General features: G+C 48.2%; 3 protein-coding genes across 5 annotated transcripts in view; 2 read left to right on the top strand and 1 right to left on the bottom strand.

The window, feature by feature from the left end:
- TFIP11 (tuftelin interacting protein 11) lies at positions 1-8,884 on the top strand. Its single transcript, XM_074606844.1, has 12 exons — positions 1-427; positions 1,311-1,464; positions 2,124-2,280; positions 2,791-2,918; positions 3,158-3,310; positions 4,136-4,645; positions 5,236-5,342; positions 5,569-5,737; positions 5,942-6,185; positions 6,852-6,994; positions 7,269-7,434; positions 8,436-8,884. Exons 1-12 carry the CDS (start codon positions 231-233, stop codon positions 8,789-8,791), a joined length of 2,484 nt encoding a protein of 827 aa, XP_074462945.1. The 5' UTR covers positions 1-230; the 3' UTR covers positions 8,792-8,884.
- A 798-nt stretch (positions 8,885-9,682) lies between these two features.
- On the bottom strand, positions 9,683-11,572 carry SRRD (SRR1 domain containing). Its single transcript, XM_074606875.1, has 7 exons — positions 11,449-11,572; positions 11,340-11,380; positions 11,120-11,256; positions 10,938-11,036; positions 10,643-10,797; positions 10,367-10,412; positions 9,683-10,066 (listed from the first exon to the last, which is right to left on the bottom strand). Exons 1-7 carry the CDS (start codon positions 11,559-11,561, stop codon positions 9,851-9,853), a joined length of 807 nt encoding a protein of 268 aa, XP_074462976.1. The 5' UTR covers positions 11,562-11,572; the 3' UTR covers positions 9,683-9,850.
- The window catches only part of HPS4 (HPS4 biogenesis of lysosomal organelles complex 3 subunit 2), a 17,919-nt gene continuing 13,038 nt past the window's right edge, over positions 11,570-16,450 (top strand). The window contains exons 1-7 of one of the 3 annotated variants that reach the window (XM_074606848.1): positions 11,570-11,772; positions 12,480-12,570; positions 13,098-13,241; positions 13,352-13,424; positions 14,248-14,355; positions 15,181-15,297; positions 15,426-15,520. In XM_074606848.1, the coding sequence (XP_074462949.1) occupies positions 14,353-14,355; positions 15,181-15,297; positions 15,426-15,520 (215 nt within the window). In that variant the 5' untranslated portion in view covers positions 11,570-11,772; positions 12,480-12,570; positions 13,098-13,241; positions 13,352-13,424; positions 14,248-14,352. Of the gene's footprint in view, positions 11,773-12,351; positions 12,571-13,097; positions 13,242-13,351; positions 13,425-14,247; positions 14,356-15,180; positions 15,298-15,425; positions 15,521-16,450 lie in introns of those variants that run through there. The other 2 variants (XM_074606847.1, XM_074606846.1) reach the window with 2 other exon arrangements.

Genomic DNA, 16,450 nt, shown 5'->3' with positions numbered 1-16,450 from the left:
CCACCCCCTTGCGGCGCTGCAGGCCGCGCCCGGGCCGCCAAACCATAGAGGAGACGCTGCCCGCGAGGCCCTAGCGCGGCCGCTCCTTCCAACTCTATGGTTGTGGGCGTGGTTCCGGTGGTGCGTCAGCGGAAGGAGACGGTTCACTTCCGGGCGGAAGCGGCAGTGGCGGGCCGCGGGTAGCGGGGTGTCGGTGTGTGGGTCGGGCTGGGGGCGTCCCCGCTGTCGCCATGTCGATGTCGCACCTGTACGGGACGGACGGGGACGATGGCGTGGAGATGGAGAACTTCGAGGTGTCGGACTGGGACCTGCAGAACGAGTTCAACCCCCACCGGCAGCGCCACCGGCAGACCAAGGAGGAGGCCACCTACGGCGTGTGGGCCGAGCGCGACTCGGACGAGGAGCGGCCCAGCTTCGGCGGCAAGCGGTACGGGCTGGGGGCGGGGGGAAAGGGGGCCCCGGGCCGAGCCGTCCCCTCTCGCCCAGGGCCGGGCCTCTGGTGGACCCCGGTTGTGGGTCTGCGGAGCCGCGGGGGCAGGGCTCGGGCGGCTGCCGCGCTTCGTGGTGGTTTTCAGGCTGTAACGTCCTCCAGAACAGCCTAGCCGGGGACAGGGGCTGCCCTCGGGGCGGCTGTGGGGCGCACAGAGCTGCCTGTGGGGACTTAGGGCCACGGAGATGCTGGGAGGGCTGGAGCCCCTCTGCTGTGGGGACAGGCTGAGAGAGCTGGGGGGGTTCAGCCTGGAGAAGAGAAGGCTCCGGGGAGACCTTCCAGCCCCTTCCAGTCCCTAAAGGGGCTCCAGGAAAGCTGGGGAGGGACTCTGGATCAGGGAGGGGAGCCATAGGACAACGGGGAATGGTTTTAAACTGGAAGAGGGGAGATTTAGATTGGATCTCAGGAAGAAATTTTTCACTCTGAGGGTGGTGAGCCCCTGGCCCAGGTTGCCCAGAGAAGCTGTGGCTGCCCCATCCCTGGGGGGGTTCAAGGCCAGGTTGGACGGGGCTCGGAGCAACCTGGGCTGGTGGGAGATGCCCCTGCCTAGGGCAGGGGAGTTGGAAAGGGATGATCTTTGTGGTCCCTTCCAACCCAAACCATTCTATGATTCTATAACTTTGCCTGTGCAAGTGTGTCCTCGCTGAACAGGGGGAAAGAACAGTTATTTTCTGACAAAAACTGTGTTGAACTGCTCATCAGTTTTTAATGTTTCATTTTAAAGGGGGGGAGTCTAAAGCATAGTAATCCCTGGGCTTGTGCAGGGATGCGCACTGGTCCACTGGAACATAATTCACTCACAAGTCTCATTTTGGTGTAGCTCTAGGGATTACTCGGCCCCTGTGAATTTCATCAGTGCCGGGCTGAAAAAGTCAGCAGCTGAGGATCTGTCAGAAGACGACTCTGATGAGGATGAAAAGCCTGTGAAGCAGGAAGAAATCCCAAAAGAGTTTGTGCCGAAGAAGTTAAAAACAGTGAGTTATCTATGAAGTTTTCGATTCTGCGTAATGTATTTATGAAACTTAGGCTGTATTCTAAAGATGCTAAAACAATAATAGAGCAGTAAAGGAAGGGGAGAAATAATTAAAACCGTAGAACCACATACGACAGCATGCCATTAAGGGAGGTGTTTTCTTTGTCTTTTGTAGCTATTCTGATGTATCATTGTGTGTCCTTGGGAACATCAGTCCTTTTAGGCCCTGTTATCTTCCTTTATATTCCTTTGGGTTATTTGAGGTTAAAATAAAAGAATGTGTATAGCTTACTGCCTTTCAAAGACTTTTTTTTTTTTTTCAATCTCACAGAACAGGATGACAAATCTAGGTCAATCAAACCCTAAAACTCAAACTCTTATTTTCCTTTACCCTACACAGAAGAATCAGGAATCGGCTTCAGCTGAAGTCAGTGGTAGACTCTAATAAAACTGGCAGCTGGTCAGGACTTTCTTTTTCAGGAAACTCCTTAGATGTCAGGCAGCTTATGTGTATGCATAAGTCATGACGTTGTGAGCTGTGCAGTGTGGTGACAACTGTATCGCTTCTGGGATGAACCTTCCTTTTGAAAAGCGAAATTATGCAGAGCTTGGTTAGTACGGTGCCTTAAGGTTGTGTGGGATTTTTGTTTGTTTTAACAGGGTGGTAATTTCAAGCCTAGTCAGAAAGGCTTTGTAGGAGGGACAAAATCTTTCGTGGATTTTGGCAGCTGGGAGAGACACACTAAGGGGATTGGGCAGAAGCTTCTCCAGAAGATGGGTTACGTCCCTGGAAGAGGTCTCGGGAAGAATGCTCAAGGTACTGTGTTTGGTTGTTTATTGTTAACTAGTAATTTGGAGAAGAGATTGTATTCTTTAAATAACTGCCATCTCCAGATGACTTACAACTTGCTTCTTGTCTTCTTACATCTCGTGCAAATGATCTGGGTCCTTATGGTAAGGTTCAGTTGTGTTTAAATTACTGTAGGCAAATTTTATACTCTTGTTATTTTGCAAGAGAAAAAAGGGAGATAAATTCCAAAGGTAGTCAGCTCACAGAAAAGGAGATGTTATTTTATGTGATGGAATAAAAAAAGCAGTGAAATGCAGATGTGAATAATACTTTGCTTTGGTTTTTTTGGTGTGTGCTGGAATTAAGTGACGTTATAGCCACTAAGAAATTAGCGAAGTGGTAGAAGATGCAGTAGTGATAGAGGCAGAATACCAGGCTGGATGTTTGTGCTTATTGATAACTTAGGGTACTGTAGAAAAGTACTTGCTTTTCTCTCTCAGTAAACTGCTCCTTCTGATCTAACTACCGTCCTCTCAGGTATTATCAATCCAATCGAGGCCAAACAAAGAAAAGGCAAAGGAGCTGTGGGGGCCTATGGCTCTGAAAGAACCAGCCAGTCTTTGCAAGACTTTCCTGTTGTGGACTCGGAAGAAGAAGCTGAGGAGGTATTTGTATGATTCCTGGTATATCTCTTTCCCTGTTGCGTTGTATGTCCAAAATTCTGTTCTAATATTAGAATAGGGTGGTTGACTGGACCACAGCATCTGAGCTGATTTGTCACTGAGCTTTACCGCTTTCCCAATTATTTTGCTGTACAGCATTCTTCCTTTTCCTGTAGAAGACAGAGGCAAATTTGGGGTGTGACAAAGAGCAGCAGCCACAGCTCTTCTTTGGTTTTGTCCAGGAATTTCAGAAAGAGCTCAGTCAGTGGCGGAAGGATCCTAATGGAGGCAAGAAAAAGCCCAAATACAGCTACAAGACAGTAGAAGAACTGAAAGCCAAGGGCAGGATCAGCAAGCAGCTTTCAGCCCCTCAGAAGGAGCTGTCTCAAGTCAAGGTGAGGTTCCTAACGCAAGAGGTGGCATCTCTAGGAAACAGTTTGTCCACTTTGGTATTGTGAGTGCTTTTTAGCCATTGGTAGCCTTAATAGAAGCCAGTTCTAAGAACTGTCCCTCTGCAGCCTCATGAAAATCAAGGCCTGAGACTCATCACTGAGTCATGTAATAGGCCACTGTGTCATCTAGAATATTGGATTTGTTTTTGAGCAAGTTCTCTGGCCTCAGAAAAATGCAAATTACCTTAAATGTGGGTAGTTTGTTTTTGGGGTTTTTTTTAATTGCAAGTTTAATTGTTTCACATTTGTCATAGATGAAACGCTTATCCACTTCTGAAAGTACAGTTGTCCTTATTGGGACTGTGAAACTAAACACATAGTTTGAACCATCTTCTACCTAAAAGGGACAGTAAGGGATTTGTCTTGTATGCGCTTAATAAAATTATTCATGTAAAATTAGTATACCTTTAAAAAAGGTATAAAAGTACCTACGACTTCTGTGCAATAATGAATAGTATACTCCTTGCATCATCACTGCTTGTAGAATTATTCCGTGAAATGATAAAACTGAGCTCAGAAGAGGAGACTCTTCCAGCTCTGATTCCAAATTGTTTCTTATTCATTCTAACTTTTCATGTCTGGCATAGGCCTTTTTGGAGGCAACCCCTAGTTGCCTCATTCAGAATACCAGTGTGTATTAGTAGCCTGCTGGAGTAATTACAGTACTTGGAAATCTCCAGTTTTCAATTTGGAGTAAGGGATTTCCTCCTTTTTAAAATACGAAATGCAAATTTTTTTGAGACGTGTTTTGTTCTTGTTTGTTGCAAGGTTATAGACATGACAGGCCGAGAACAAAAGGTTTATTACAGCTACAGTCAAATTAGCCACAAGCACAATATCCCGGATGACAGTCCTCAGCAGCCACTGGGCAAAGACTCCAAGCCCCAGGGATTTGCCTTGCCTGAGCTGGAGCACAACTTGCAACTTCTCATTGACATCACAGAGCAGGAGATCATCCAGAATGACCGGCAGCTGCAGTACGAGAGGGACATGGTTGTCAACTTGACCCATGAGATACAGAAGATGTCTGAAGTTCTCTCGCACGAGGAGACGGCAATTAGCAATCTCAGCAAGGTGCTGGAGATGGTGGAAGAGTGCGAGAGACGGATGCAGCCCAGTTGTGAAAATCCCTTAACCTTGGATGAGTGTGCAAAGATTTTTGAGACGCTTCAAGACAAATACTATGAAGAGTACAGAATGTCTGACAGGGTAGACCTGGCAGTAGCAATAGTCTATCCTCTCATGAAAGATTACTTCAAGAACTGGGATCCCCTCAAGGTGTGTATTAGTTTGATTTATCTGCAGTTCATTCCTGATGGCTTAGGTAGTCTTTATTATCTTGACTTCCCCCCCAGTTTCTGATCAGTCTGGCGAGAAAGAAAAAAAACAAAACAAAACCCCACTCTGCACCCGCTCTCAGACATTTGCTATGACTGAAGGTTACTGTTCTGCAAAGCGGCTAACAACTTAGGAGCTTGTAAGGTTAAAATCAATCCCTTTCATAGGTGTTGGGAAGAAAAAGTCTGTAGTTGTTATTTTTAGCAAAAGCAGGAGAGGTCTGTCTTTCGTGTAGTCAGATAGGTGCTGTCTGTTCTTAATGCCGTCGGGGCTGTGATGGGTAAGAGTCTGAACTCTGTCTGTACATCTGAAAAAGTTCAGACTATCCGTTCTCTCCCTGCATGTATGTTAAATCCATAAAGTGGGATTTTCCTCCTGTGGGACTTTACTAATCACAGCTGCAAGCTCCTAGCTTGCTTTTGAGTGTGTGAGAAAGCTGTAGCCAAGCATACCATCAGCCTGCTCTTTGTACGTACCAGCTGAAATTAATGAAAAAAGGATAAAGGCTGCTCATGCCTTACCATTTCCAGGACTGTACGTATGGCACAGAGATCATAGCCAAGTGGAAGAACCTTTTGGAAAACGATCAGCTGTTATCACACAGTGGGCAGGACCTGTCAACAGATGCTTTTCACAGGTAAAGAACAAATGAGTTGTACTTTGTGCAGCATCTTCAAGTGCTGCTTCCTCTGTGATGGATACAAGCATGCTTTCCAGATGATTCTTTTGATGTGTCTGTTAGAATCCAGCTGTCAGCTATATAAAAAGAAGTAGCTTTTAAATAACAGTTACCATTTGGTTTATTTAGGCCTCGGGCTATAGCTTTAAGTTTAACTTTGATTTATTTATATTTTTTTTTCCAGACTGATGTGGGAAATCTGGATGCCATATGTCAGAAACATAGTGGCGCAGTGGCAACCGAGGAACTGTGGATCGATGGTGGATTTCTTGGATAGCTGGGTAAACGTTATTCCTGTCTGGATACTGGATAACATTCTTGATCAGCTCATCTTCCCCAAGCTACAGAAAGAGGTAAGGTGAGAGAGCTGCATTCGAATGAAACCGTGCTCTGAACCAGTATTTGAATTTCAGTCAACTACAACTTCTAAAATGCTGGTCTGCTGCCTCTGTCGATGCATTTAGGAGTTAGGGCGTTGCATTATGGCTCTTTTTGCATCCGGCAGGACTTACTGCTAACGAGTGCACTTATTTTAATCTTTTCTATCTTACCTTAAGGTTGAAAGCTGGAATCCTTTAACAGACACAGTCCCAATCCATTCCTGGATCCATCCCTGGCTTCCCCTGATGCAGGCGCGATTAGAGCCGCTGTATTCTCCTATCCGAAACAAGCTGGCGAATGCACTGCAGAAGTGGCATCCCAGTGACTCTTCCGCCAAACTTATCCTGCAGCCCTGGAAAGATGTGTTCACACCTGGGTCATGGGAGGCTTTCATGGTGAAAAACATCGTGCCTAAACTAGGTGAGACAAGCCTAACAGTGCTGAATTTCTGGGATCTGCTGGTTTTCACCTTCCCCCTTAGGTCTAGAAAAGATACACGTTAACGTGGTTGCCAGTGTTACTTCAAAGAATATTATTAGTAAGTTTAGACCAAGCTTGCATCTTCTTTTCTGCTATTAGTACCATGCATTTTTTTCAGAGGCAGACATTTTAGAAAATGCTGGGAAGTGCTCTGATTATTCTCAATGTTTTTAATCTTATTTTTCTAAATCATGGGATTCTTTTGTTCTTCAGCTGACAGGAATATCTGATAGCTGTCAGATTGTACCAAGCTATACAACATCTCTCTGTTACTCCTGTATTCTTTGGTCTATGCTAATGTTTTCGCCATGAGATTTTGTAATCCACCATTCAGCTATGCAAACTGGCTAAAAGGCCCTGTAGTCCAAAAAAAGTAAAAGTCAGATGTTTTAAGTTTCTCCATTCTAGCAGCAAATTGTAGTCGCTGGAAATGGAAGTGCGCTGTTTTGGTGGCAGGGATCAGCCAGTTTAAAGATCCTGAATGTCCCTGAGGATAGTGTGCCATGCAGGTGCTCTTCAGATCATGTGTGTTGCTAGTGAAATAGGCCAGGGCACTGAAAAACTGCAAGTCAAGTTCTTTTCTGACTCTTCTCCCCCTTTTTCCAGGGATGTGTTTGAATGAACTCATCATAAACCCTCACCAGCAGCACATGGATGCCTTCTACTGGGTGATTGACTGGGAGGGGATGATTTCTGTCTCCAGTCTTGTTGGGCTGCTGGAGAAACACTTCTTCCCAAAGTGGCTGCAGGTGAGAAATTATTAAGGCTGAGTAAGCAGGCTTGATTCTCTGTGAAGTGTTTTAGTGACTCCTACCTCGAAATTGCCCCACTGCTGAAACGGTTTAACTACCAAATGGGGTGATTTCCACTCCTAACTCCATAGACATCAGAACAGGCTATTTCTTAAGACTGTCACGGTCCTTTCTTTTACTGAAAGCTCCGAAATAAACTAAGATATAATAAGGATTCTCCTCCATAAATGTACCTGCCCTACTGCATGTCATCTGTCGCGTTGTTTTGCAGGTGCTGTGCTCTTGGCTTAGTAACAGCCCCAATTACGAAGAGATTACAAAGTGGTACTTGGGTTGGAAGTCCATGTTCTCAGACCAAGTGTTAGCACATCCATCGATCAAAGACAAATTTAATGAAGCTCTCGATATCATGAACCGGGCTGTCTCTTCCAGTGTTGGTAGGTGGCTTATGGTGATGGCTCCGCTTGCTGTGATGGCAGTACAGCAATGCGTGGTTCTTGTGAGTTTGTATCTAGGCATGGCCCTGCTAATCGGCGTTGTAGCAGCTCCCATGAGCAGTGAAATTCAAAGTGTGCTTCGCCTTGCGGTGTCCATAAATAACACCTGTAAGGTGCTAATTAATAATTGTCTGTGCTTCGCTGAAGCAGAAACAGATTTTTTGGTGACTGGCTGCCTGTGCCATTAAGCAACCGATTCTTTTTCTGCCTTGCCTGATTATAGTGTATTTTGTGGTTTAACCCCAGCTGGCAGCAAGGAGCACGCAGTCGCTCGCTCAATTCTCTCTCCATTTCATCCCCCAACAGGTAGGGAGAAAAGGAGGGGGAAAGAAACATGGAGGATTCCTTGAGGCACACTTTAAGTGTTATGTTTATTTCTGTGGTAAAATGATAACAACTGCAGGCAAGCATCACATAAAGAGGAATTCACCTTCTGAGGAATGTCTGGCATGACAGTCATGCGGCCAAAAAGTGAACAGGGGCTGATAGCGTAAGTGCTCCTGATGCAGTGCTGCTTCCTACAGTATGGTACTGCTCCATCCTTAGCCTGATTTTGCAATAATCACCGTTTGTAACCCAGCAGTGGCCTGTGGTGACCAAAGGCCAGGTTTTGGCTTTGAGGAGTATTTTTCTGTTGCTGTTCTTTTTATCGTTCACATTTTTCCATTGGCAGTAGCAGTGCAGCATCCTCCGCTCCTGTGCATGCACAGATACAATTTGGGATTGTATCAAATCCTGCTGCTTCTGCTGCAGTTCTCCAACTCACCCAGATAGTCTATGTTGCATTAGCAATAACAGTATAAAATCGAATGAATTAGAACGTGTAAAGGAGGATTCAGAGAATTATTCATTGATTGTGTCCTAGACTGCAGTTTACCCATAGACCTTGCAGCAGGAAGGGACTGGCACCTTGTTTTCACATGTTTTGTCTCTCCAAACAGGTGGGTACATGCAGCCAGGCGCTCGAGAGAACATCGCTTACCTTACTCACACCGAGCGGAGGAAAGACTTTCAGTACGAAGCCATGCAGGAGCGTCGGGAGGCTGAGAACATGGCCCAGCGTGGCATTGGCATGGCCGCCAGCTCCGTGCCGATGAACTTTAAGGACCTAATTCAGACAAAAGCAGAGGAGCACAACATCGTTTTCATGCCTGTGATTGGAAAGCGGCACGAAGGGAAACAGTTGTATACGTTCGGACGGATTGTCATTTACATTGACAGAGGTGTTGTGTTTGTACAAGGAGAAAAGACTTGGGTGCCAACCTCGCTCCAGAGTCTCATTGACATGGCTAAGTGAGGCCCCGCGTCGAACTGTGAAGACCATCTTGCTAACATTTTTAGCGTAACTGTCTTAGAATAAAGAAGTTACAGATTTGTAAATAGAGTGAAACTGTAGGTGTACGCCAGGATTTTTTTCCTAGAAAAAACACTAGTTCAGGCAGCGTCAAGAAGTGAAACTACACCTGGAAGTTGGTCTTAAGGGAGGAACAAGCAGTTCTGACACTTGGGTAATTGCCAGCCGTGACAGAGGTTTATCAGCAGAAGGGACCACAGGAGGTGATTCTCTGCTCCAACAAGAGATGAGTGAGGGCTGGTCTGGCTGAGTCCTGAAGGTCTCCAGCGACAGAGATGTTAGCGCTTCTCCTTGCGTGCTGCGCAGTGGGCTCCTTTCTGCTGCACGCAGACAGGACTTGTCCCATCTCTCTTCAGGTGTGATGGTGGCTCTTCAGCCTGGTTGCTAGCCCACAGGCCATCAACCGCTCCTGGTGCCCTCTGCCCTGTCAGTGCAGAGCTGCAAGAGGGGGGATTTGTCCCAGCAAATTCACAGAACATGTGCTGTGGGACCACAGCAGTTCAGGGCAGAGGTGAGGGGGGGAAAGCGAGGCTTTTTTTCCCCCCTCGAGGGAGATGACCTGATTCTTCACAGAAGAACAGCTAAAGAGCCGCTTTCAGTAGCACTGGACAGCTGAAGCCTGTGAGAAAGCTTTTCTAAGCCTGCATTTGGAACTAGACACCAGTATTGTCAACTACACACCCCTCTCAAATACTTCCCCCTTCCTGATGCTTCAAAATGTGTGCAGTACATGCAAAGGCTTTGAATTGTGCATGAAAGGGAAGGGGATCAAAAGACGGATGGTGCAGTACAGATGGCTTAAAAGGCAGGTTATAGTTAAATTTGTTCACTGTATTTAAAGTCAAAGCACAGCTTTACTTTTTATTAAATAATTAAGATACAAAAATGTCCCATCATGCTCAGTGTTCGAGTGCTGTCACTTCTGGCAGAGCACGATGACACTGTCAGTACTTGAGCTTCATCTCGGCTGCACAGAAGCTGCCATGAGAAAAGAGGGAGCGGTCAGGACTCGATGGCAGCGGGACTGCACTGGTCAGCCCCGTCCTCCTTTCTGATGATCTCACATTCTTCGTACGTCGGCTCCTCCACAAAGTCCCAGACCTCAGGGGAGAGTTCCTCCAGTTTTTGCAAGGGAAACCAGTGGACGGAGGTGTCGTTAAAGGTGTCGAGGTACTGAGGGTGGGCTGGGAGTGCCACTTCCTCTGTCCCTTTCAAGACCTAAAGAGCATTTGGGGGAAGGAGTTACGTATGATGCAGAAGAACCTTTCTGTAAAGTTCAGACAAGGAGTCAGTGAAGATGAGGACGGTATTATGTTAATCTCAACCCCTGCGTGCGCTGTGTTCTGCAGGCAACGTAGAATGATCCTAAAGCAATTCATTTTTATAGTGTAGCAGCCAGGAAAAAAAAGTTTTTAAAATAACCACCCTCTTCTTTCCAACTGCAATTAATTTCCTTTCTCATCAAAATGTGCGTTGTCAACACAAAACCAATAATGTTAAAACACTAGTGGCTCATACCTTTGCTATGTAAGAATAATCTCTCTCCAATATTCTTGACAATAATCTAGAATAACACAAGGAAACAGTATTAGACACGACACTCGTGTGAAATGAAGAAAGCTCTTCCAAGCGGGGGTGCAGGACAGATGGTTGATGACTGCAAATGTGGCAGCAAGTCGAAAAATGAGCAAAACATGGAAATCATTGTTAGAAGCACTAAAGGAGTGAAGGAAGCAAGGAGAGGAAAAGGCTGTTGGAGGCACCAGAAGCTTTCCCTGCCGGGGCTGCACGCACCTTTCCTCGATTCCTTTAAAGCTGTTCCCGATGATGACCATCTTGGACAGTGCTCCTGCGGACCAGTTCCTCCAGAGGAGGTTGTTGTACAGGGCTTTCCCGCAGTGCACCATGTAAAACAGCGTGGCCGATCCCTCAATGCCATGTTTCCCCTCCTGCGGGGAAACCAACGCCTCCCGTTACCGTCTGGCACCGGAGGCCGGACGGTGTCTCCCTCCTCGGATCCCGGGGCGGTCTGGCCCCGGGAGCCCCTCAGCAGCGGGAATGGGAGTCCAGCCCCGCGGTCCCCGCTCACCTCGTTGTCCGGGAGCAGCCGCAGCCCCAGCTCCGCCAGCGTGGCCGCCTCCTGGGCCGAGAACGCGGGGTCGAACACGGAGCACCGGCTCGGCGGCACCTGCGGGGAGAGGGGCAGCCGTGGAGCGGGGGCCGGTTCCCCACTCCCCGGTTCCCCATCCCCCGGTTCCCCTCCTTTCTCACCCCCAGCTCCTCCAGCAGCAGCAGCAGAAAGGCCAACTGGTGCCGTGCGGCGGGGCAGCAGCTGAACCGCCCCAGGCCGTAGCAAACGCAGCGGGCGGGCGGCTCGGTGGTGTCACCCAGCGGGGCCCGCACGGCTCCTGTGGGCACGGAGAGAGGCGTCAGACCCGGCGGGGGAAGAAGGGGAGCAGCCCGTTCTCCCTCCCGGTGCCCCCGCACGCACCAGCGCTCGCCGCCCAGAAACCGGAACTCAGCAGATCGTTCCTGCGGGGAGAGCGCAGCGTTAGCGGGGCCCAGGGGAGGGATGCACGGGTTGGGACCGGGGCACTCACCGCGCCTCCCGGAGCCTCCGCAGCACCGCACCGCCTTCCGCCTCCTCCTCCTCTCGGCGCCGCCGCCGCCGCCTTCCCCCGCCCGCTGGGCGCCACCCGCCCTCCGCCGCCATGTGCGCCGGGCGGTCACGTGGCGCGGTCACGCGACCGGCGGGCCGCTGCCTACCCGGAAGCGGCGGCGGTGGCGGGAGGCCGGAGCCGTTCGGTCCCGGTGCCGGCGGGGCCCTGCCGGCGGGTCGGCTGTCCGGCCGGCCCCTCTCTCGGCCGTGGTAGCCCGGCGCCCATGGCCCGCCCCACCGCGCCGGAGCCCGGCTCGGCGCCATGGTGAGCCCCTTTCCCCCCACCCCACCCCACCCCGTGTCTCCTACCGGCGACCGCGGGGCTCTCCCGGTCCGTGCCCCCACCGCCGGGTTGTCGGTGTGGAGGAGAGGCCGGGGCCGCTCCTGCCCGGCCGGGGCCGCGGGCTGGGTGTGCGGGGCTATGGGCGGTCACGCGTGGCCTGGGCAGTGCTTGTGACCAGCTATGAGAGGGAAGAGCTGTTATTAAACATGTGTATCTTTGAAATTATGAGGTAAATAATGTTACAGCATAGGCCATCTTCAGGAGGAAACCACCACTTAGCGTTCCCCTGGCCTGTCGTGTACAGTCAGCGAGTGAATTAAAAGCAGCAGGTCGTGGGAACCCTGTGGATTGCACACGGTTAATGCTTAATGATAATTGTTCTGTATGGATAAGGCGTACGTGGATATATGTAGATAGGGGAATATCTCAAGTCCAGATCTCCTTCCTCATGTCTTTACTGTAAAGTTATAGAATCTGTGTTAAACCCAGAAAAGTGGTTAAATTTAATATTATGGGACCCTTTTAAGTGCTTCTTTCATGTCTAAGCTCGGTGTGATCGTGTAAGAACCGTGTCTGTCTTCATCTGTAATAACCTTTTTGGAGCTCTGCCTGAAATAATAGAAAGGACAGGGAGAAGCATAACAGTTTTCAAATATACAATCGTTTCTGCTAATGCTTTGCTTTTTTAGGTGGAATTACTTTTTCCTTTACGACGGTTCAAAGGTTAAGGAAGAAGGAGATCCTACAAGTGCTGGGATTTGCTATTTCTATCCATCTCAGGTAACGTCTGCTTTTATTCTGTGCCTGTGTTGTGGGTCAGTGCTGATAATTCTGGTTCAGGAATGGTCGGGCTTCCAAGTGGAGCTTTGGATTCATTCTTATCTAGTGTTCACAGAGGTTTTAAGAAAACTGACGCAGCTGGAACCGGAGTGGCGTGCTGCTCCACCGGGCTCGGTGCACAGAACTCCTCGCGCTTCTGAGGCTGGGCACGGTGGTGTTGGACTCTGCGCCCTCGCTGTGGGTTCTGGTTGGTAGTCATCCAGCAGAGTCCAGGACTGTTCTGGTGATGTGAATAAATACGCAGGAGACATGAAAGTGCCCCTAAATAAGCTCTAGGCCCTTGTGCTGCCTGAAAAAAAGCAGTCCGCTTTTTTCCCCTGGAGTCTGCCTGTGCTACTGCATTTGATTTAGAACTGAATTGAACTTATAATTAATTTTTATTTATACCTGAATACAGTAGTGATTTTTTTCCAAGCTCTTTCAAAAGGGGGAATAAAAAGAGTCTTTCTTCCTGCCTTCCTCGACAGACTCTCCCTGACCAGCAGGAACTGCTGTGCGGACAGATTGCCGGAGTGGTGCATTGCATGACAGAGATTTCTGGAGTTCCTCCAAGTCTCATTCGCCTGAGGAAGCTCAAGTTTGCAGTTGTAGTGGATGGAGACTATCTGTGGGTGAGTTCAAGAGATCTGGAGGCAGTCACGGGGCGAAAACAGCGAGCGACTGAACTACTGTATCAAAGAGGGCTTTTTATTTTTTTTTATTTTATTTTTTTTTTTTCCAGGGATGGGCTGCACACAGCTAGACCTGGGGAGAGCTAGGGTGGGAACTTGCAATGCACAGCTTTTCATTGCAAGGTAACTTAAGTTTTGTTTACCGCAGGCTACAGCCACGTGTCATGGCAGTCACTTCACTCTTCTGTGAAAAGCTTCACACACATCATTTTTGTGTCCAAACCCAGCATGTTTTCTTAAGATTTGCCTGGCAATGGCTGTAAAAAGTTGAGCTCTGCATCATTGTGTGTATCCGTGGGTTACTGGCAATGACTGGAAACAGGGTTCCGTGTGCTGCAGTTTATAAGAAGGACTCAGCCTCCCTATTTGATAGTCTGATTGATCTTTCCTTCTAACCCTCAGTATTCCCTGCTGCAGAGCTTTGTCAGTGTCAACAGACATTTAGTATATAAAGAGCAGCGTGCGGCAGAGTCGTGACAAAAATCCCCCAGACCATCCCCTGGAAACTGGGCTGAGACTGGTCAGGCGTGTTTCATTGACAGTGCAGTTCGGGCTCACGGGGCTGTCTCTGAGGCAGAAGGTCTGATGCTTCTGTTTCTCTCAGCATCTCAAAACCTAAACAAATCATCATCATCAGAGTAAATGACAAGTTAATTTGAATATTTTTAAGTACTTAGTTTCAGGAAAATGTTCTTAGCTATTAGAGCACTGAGCTGGGTCATCTAATGTGGGAGGGAGTGTGTCTAAAACGCTGGAATTCTGTTATAATTTATTTATCCTGTTTGTGCCAGGGCTTTTCTCTGGGTATTTTTAAATTTCCTTTTCATCTGACTTGTGAATCTGGGGGATGTTTGCCTGACACAGAACTGCTTGTACGCCTTTGATACTCTGCTGTGCCTGGGTTTTGTCAGTAAACATTCTTTCTTCATGGCTTTCTGTGTTAAAGGTTCTGGGCTGTGCTGTTGAGCTCCCTGATGTCAGCTGTAGGCGGTTTCTGGAGCAGCTGATCAGCCTCTTCACCTTCTACAATGGACCTGTGCACCGTGCGTACATGGTAATTAAAGATCAGCAGCTGTGAGGTTTCTGCCTAGGAGGAGATCCTAAACACTTTCCATATTGGCCGAGCTTTGCCCAGGCACATATGTGCTGGCATGTTCCCTTATGTTGTCTTCCTACTCGCAAGGGTCAGAGCAAGCGCACATATCAAAGAATTGGGACCTGGAAAAGCGTACAGGCACATCCTCCTATTGCAGCCGAGGTAGTGTGAGCGTCTGCTAAAAGTTTCCTCGATGTTCAGTCTAAAGCGGTTTCCTATCGATATCGTCTTCCTCCTTATCCTCACAAGATTCGTCACTGTGTGAGCCATCACAGGCAGGACGCAGGAACAAGTACAAAACCACGGATGAAACACAAAGGGTGAATTTAATCTCGCTACCTCACCAACCGGGGGATCTCTGAAGGCAGGCACCGTGGAGCTCGGTCCTTTGTAGAGAGAGTTACCCAACCTGCTGTTCTTGCCTGTATCTCGGGGATTCAAGCCGGCGTGGTTACCGCTGTGCTTTGATCTTTTCCCACAGCAGGGCAGGAATCTCAAGCGTGTTTGATAAGGTGCCTCTGAGCCTATCACAGGCCTGTGTTTGCTAAACACAGATGTTCTACTTGTCGAGCACACAAGACTAAACAACGATTAGTATGATACATGTGGGGTTTTGATACCTCAGCTGCTGGTCGCTTGAGTGTTTTTACAATCGTCCTCGCCAGCCTTCCGTTATTTTCGCGCAGTGACTTATAGGTGCTGTCCCAGATTGATTGCATCTAACCATCCTGAACGCATTAAGGCCTGTGCAGTGACAGCCTTGTGGATTTTTGTTGTCCGCAGGCATTTTCTCGGGAGGAACTGAGCAGGCAATGGGACAGATACATTAAACATATCCAAAAAAACACCAGTGACCTCCACAAGATTTTCAATTCTCTCTGGAATCTGGACAAGACCAAGGTAAAAGGCTGTCCTCTGCAATGTCTGCCTCTAGAGCTGCCTTAGTGCCAACGGGTTTGTGCTTATTTGCTGCTTTGAGCATTTTCCAGGATTCTCTTCCTTAACTTCTTGTGGTTTTCCCTGTTTAGGTGGATCCACTACTTTTACTGAAAGCAGCTCTCATCTTGCAAACTTGCCAGCGGTCTCCCCATGTCTTGGCAGGCTGCATTCTCTACAAAGGCTTGTAAGTAACCGGGTATTAGCCAAAGGGCTAACCTGCACGTTAAATCTGCCCCTTCCCGGGGTTGTGATCCCAGAGTGCATCCGGGGAGCAGAGCAAGGGCACTCGCTATGCACAAAGAGCTGCTGTTCGTTATTGGCAGGAATATGAATGCTTCAGGCAAGGTAATCCCTGTCTGCTGGTGTATTTCAGAGAGGATAAGTGGTTATTTGCGTTTATCAGTAGGAGAACTGGAAGCATGAAGAAATTCAAGGTTTGAGTTTAGTGTAATCTGCTGTCTTTGATATTCAGCAGGATGCGAAGACTGAACTTTTTAGGCTTTTTAGGTGGAAGTCACCGAGAAAAAGAGAGATGTGTGAATATTATTCTTTCTCCTTAGTGTTTTCTTTGCAGTCTTGCAAATACAGTGCACGTGTGTGTCTGTATATATGTATTTTTGACTGGCTTGTTGGCCAGGACCACTGTCTATACTGGTAGAAAGCGCTCAGAAGAATGAGCCAGGGTTTCCCACAAGAAATGCTGACTTCTTTCAGCCGTTCATAGCTGAAGAAACTGCAGATGTGGCACTGAATGACGTCAAGGAGAGCCTCAAAGGTGGCCTTGAAAGACAGGAGGTGGCGGATTCTGAGAATTTCTTGGCAATAGCATTTAAGTGCCATTTTTCTTTGGCTTAAGCTGTTCCTGTAACACCTTTTATGAGGACTGGAAATATGCCACAATGTGTGCGTCTTTCCAGGTCTGACAGAGGCAGACCAGACATTTTTAAGGGAGTGATCTCATACTTGCAAGCAGGACACTGAGCGCGAGTCACTGCAGCACCTTGAAGCTGCAGCATGTTGCAGTGGAAGTGGATGTCTGACTTGAGAATGGGGTCTTGTCCTGCACCTGCCCATTTCTGATGTGTGTGTCTCATTGTATCACTGGTCTGTCTGG

This window comes from Larus michahellis, chromosome 13 (genome assembly GCF_964199755.1).
Source record: "Larus michahellis chromosome 13, bLarMic1.1, whole genome shotgun sequence".
In the NCBI taxonomy this organism is placed as follows: domain Eukaryota; kingdom Metazoa; phylum Chordata; class Aves; order Charadriiformes; family Laridae; genus Larus; species Larus michahellis.
This window is presented reverse-complemented; position numbering and strand designations above follow the sequence as displayed.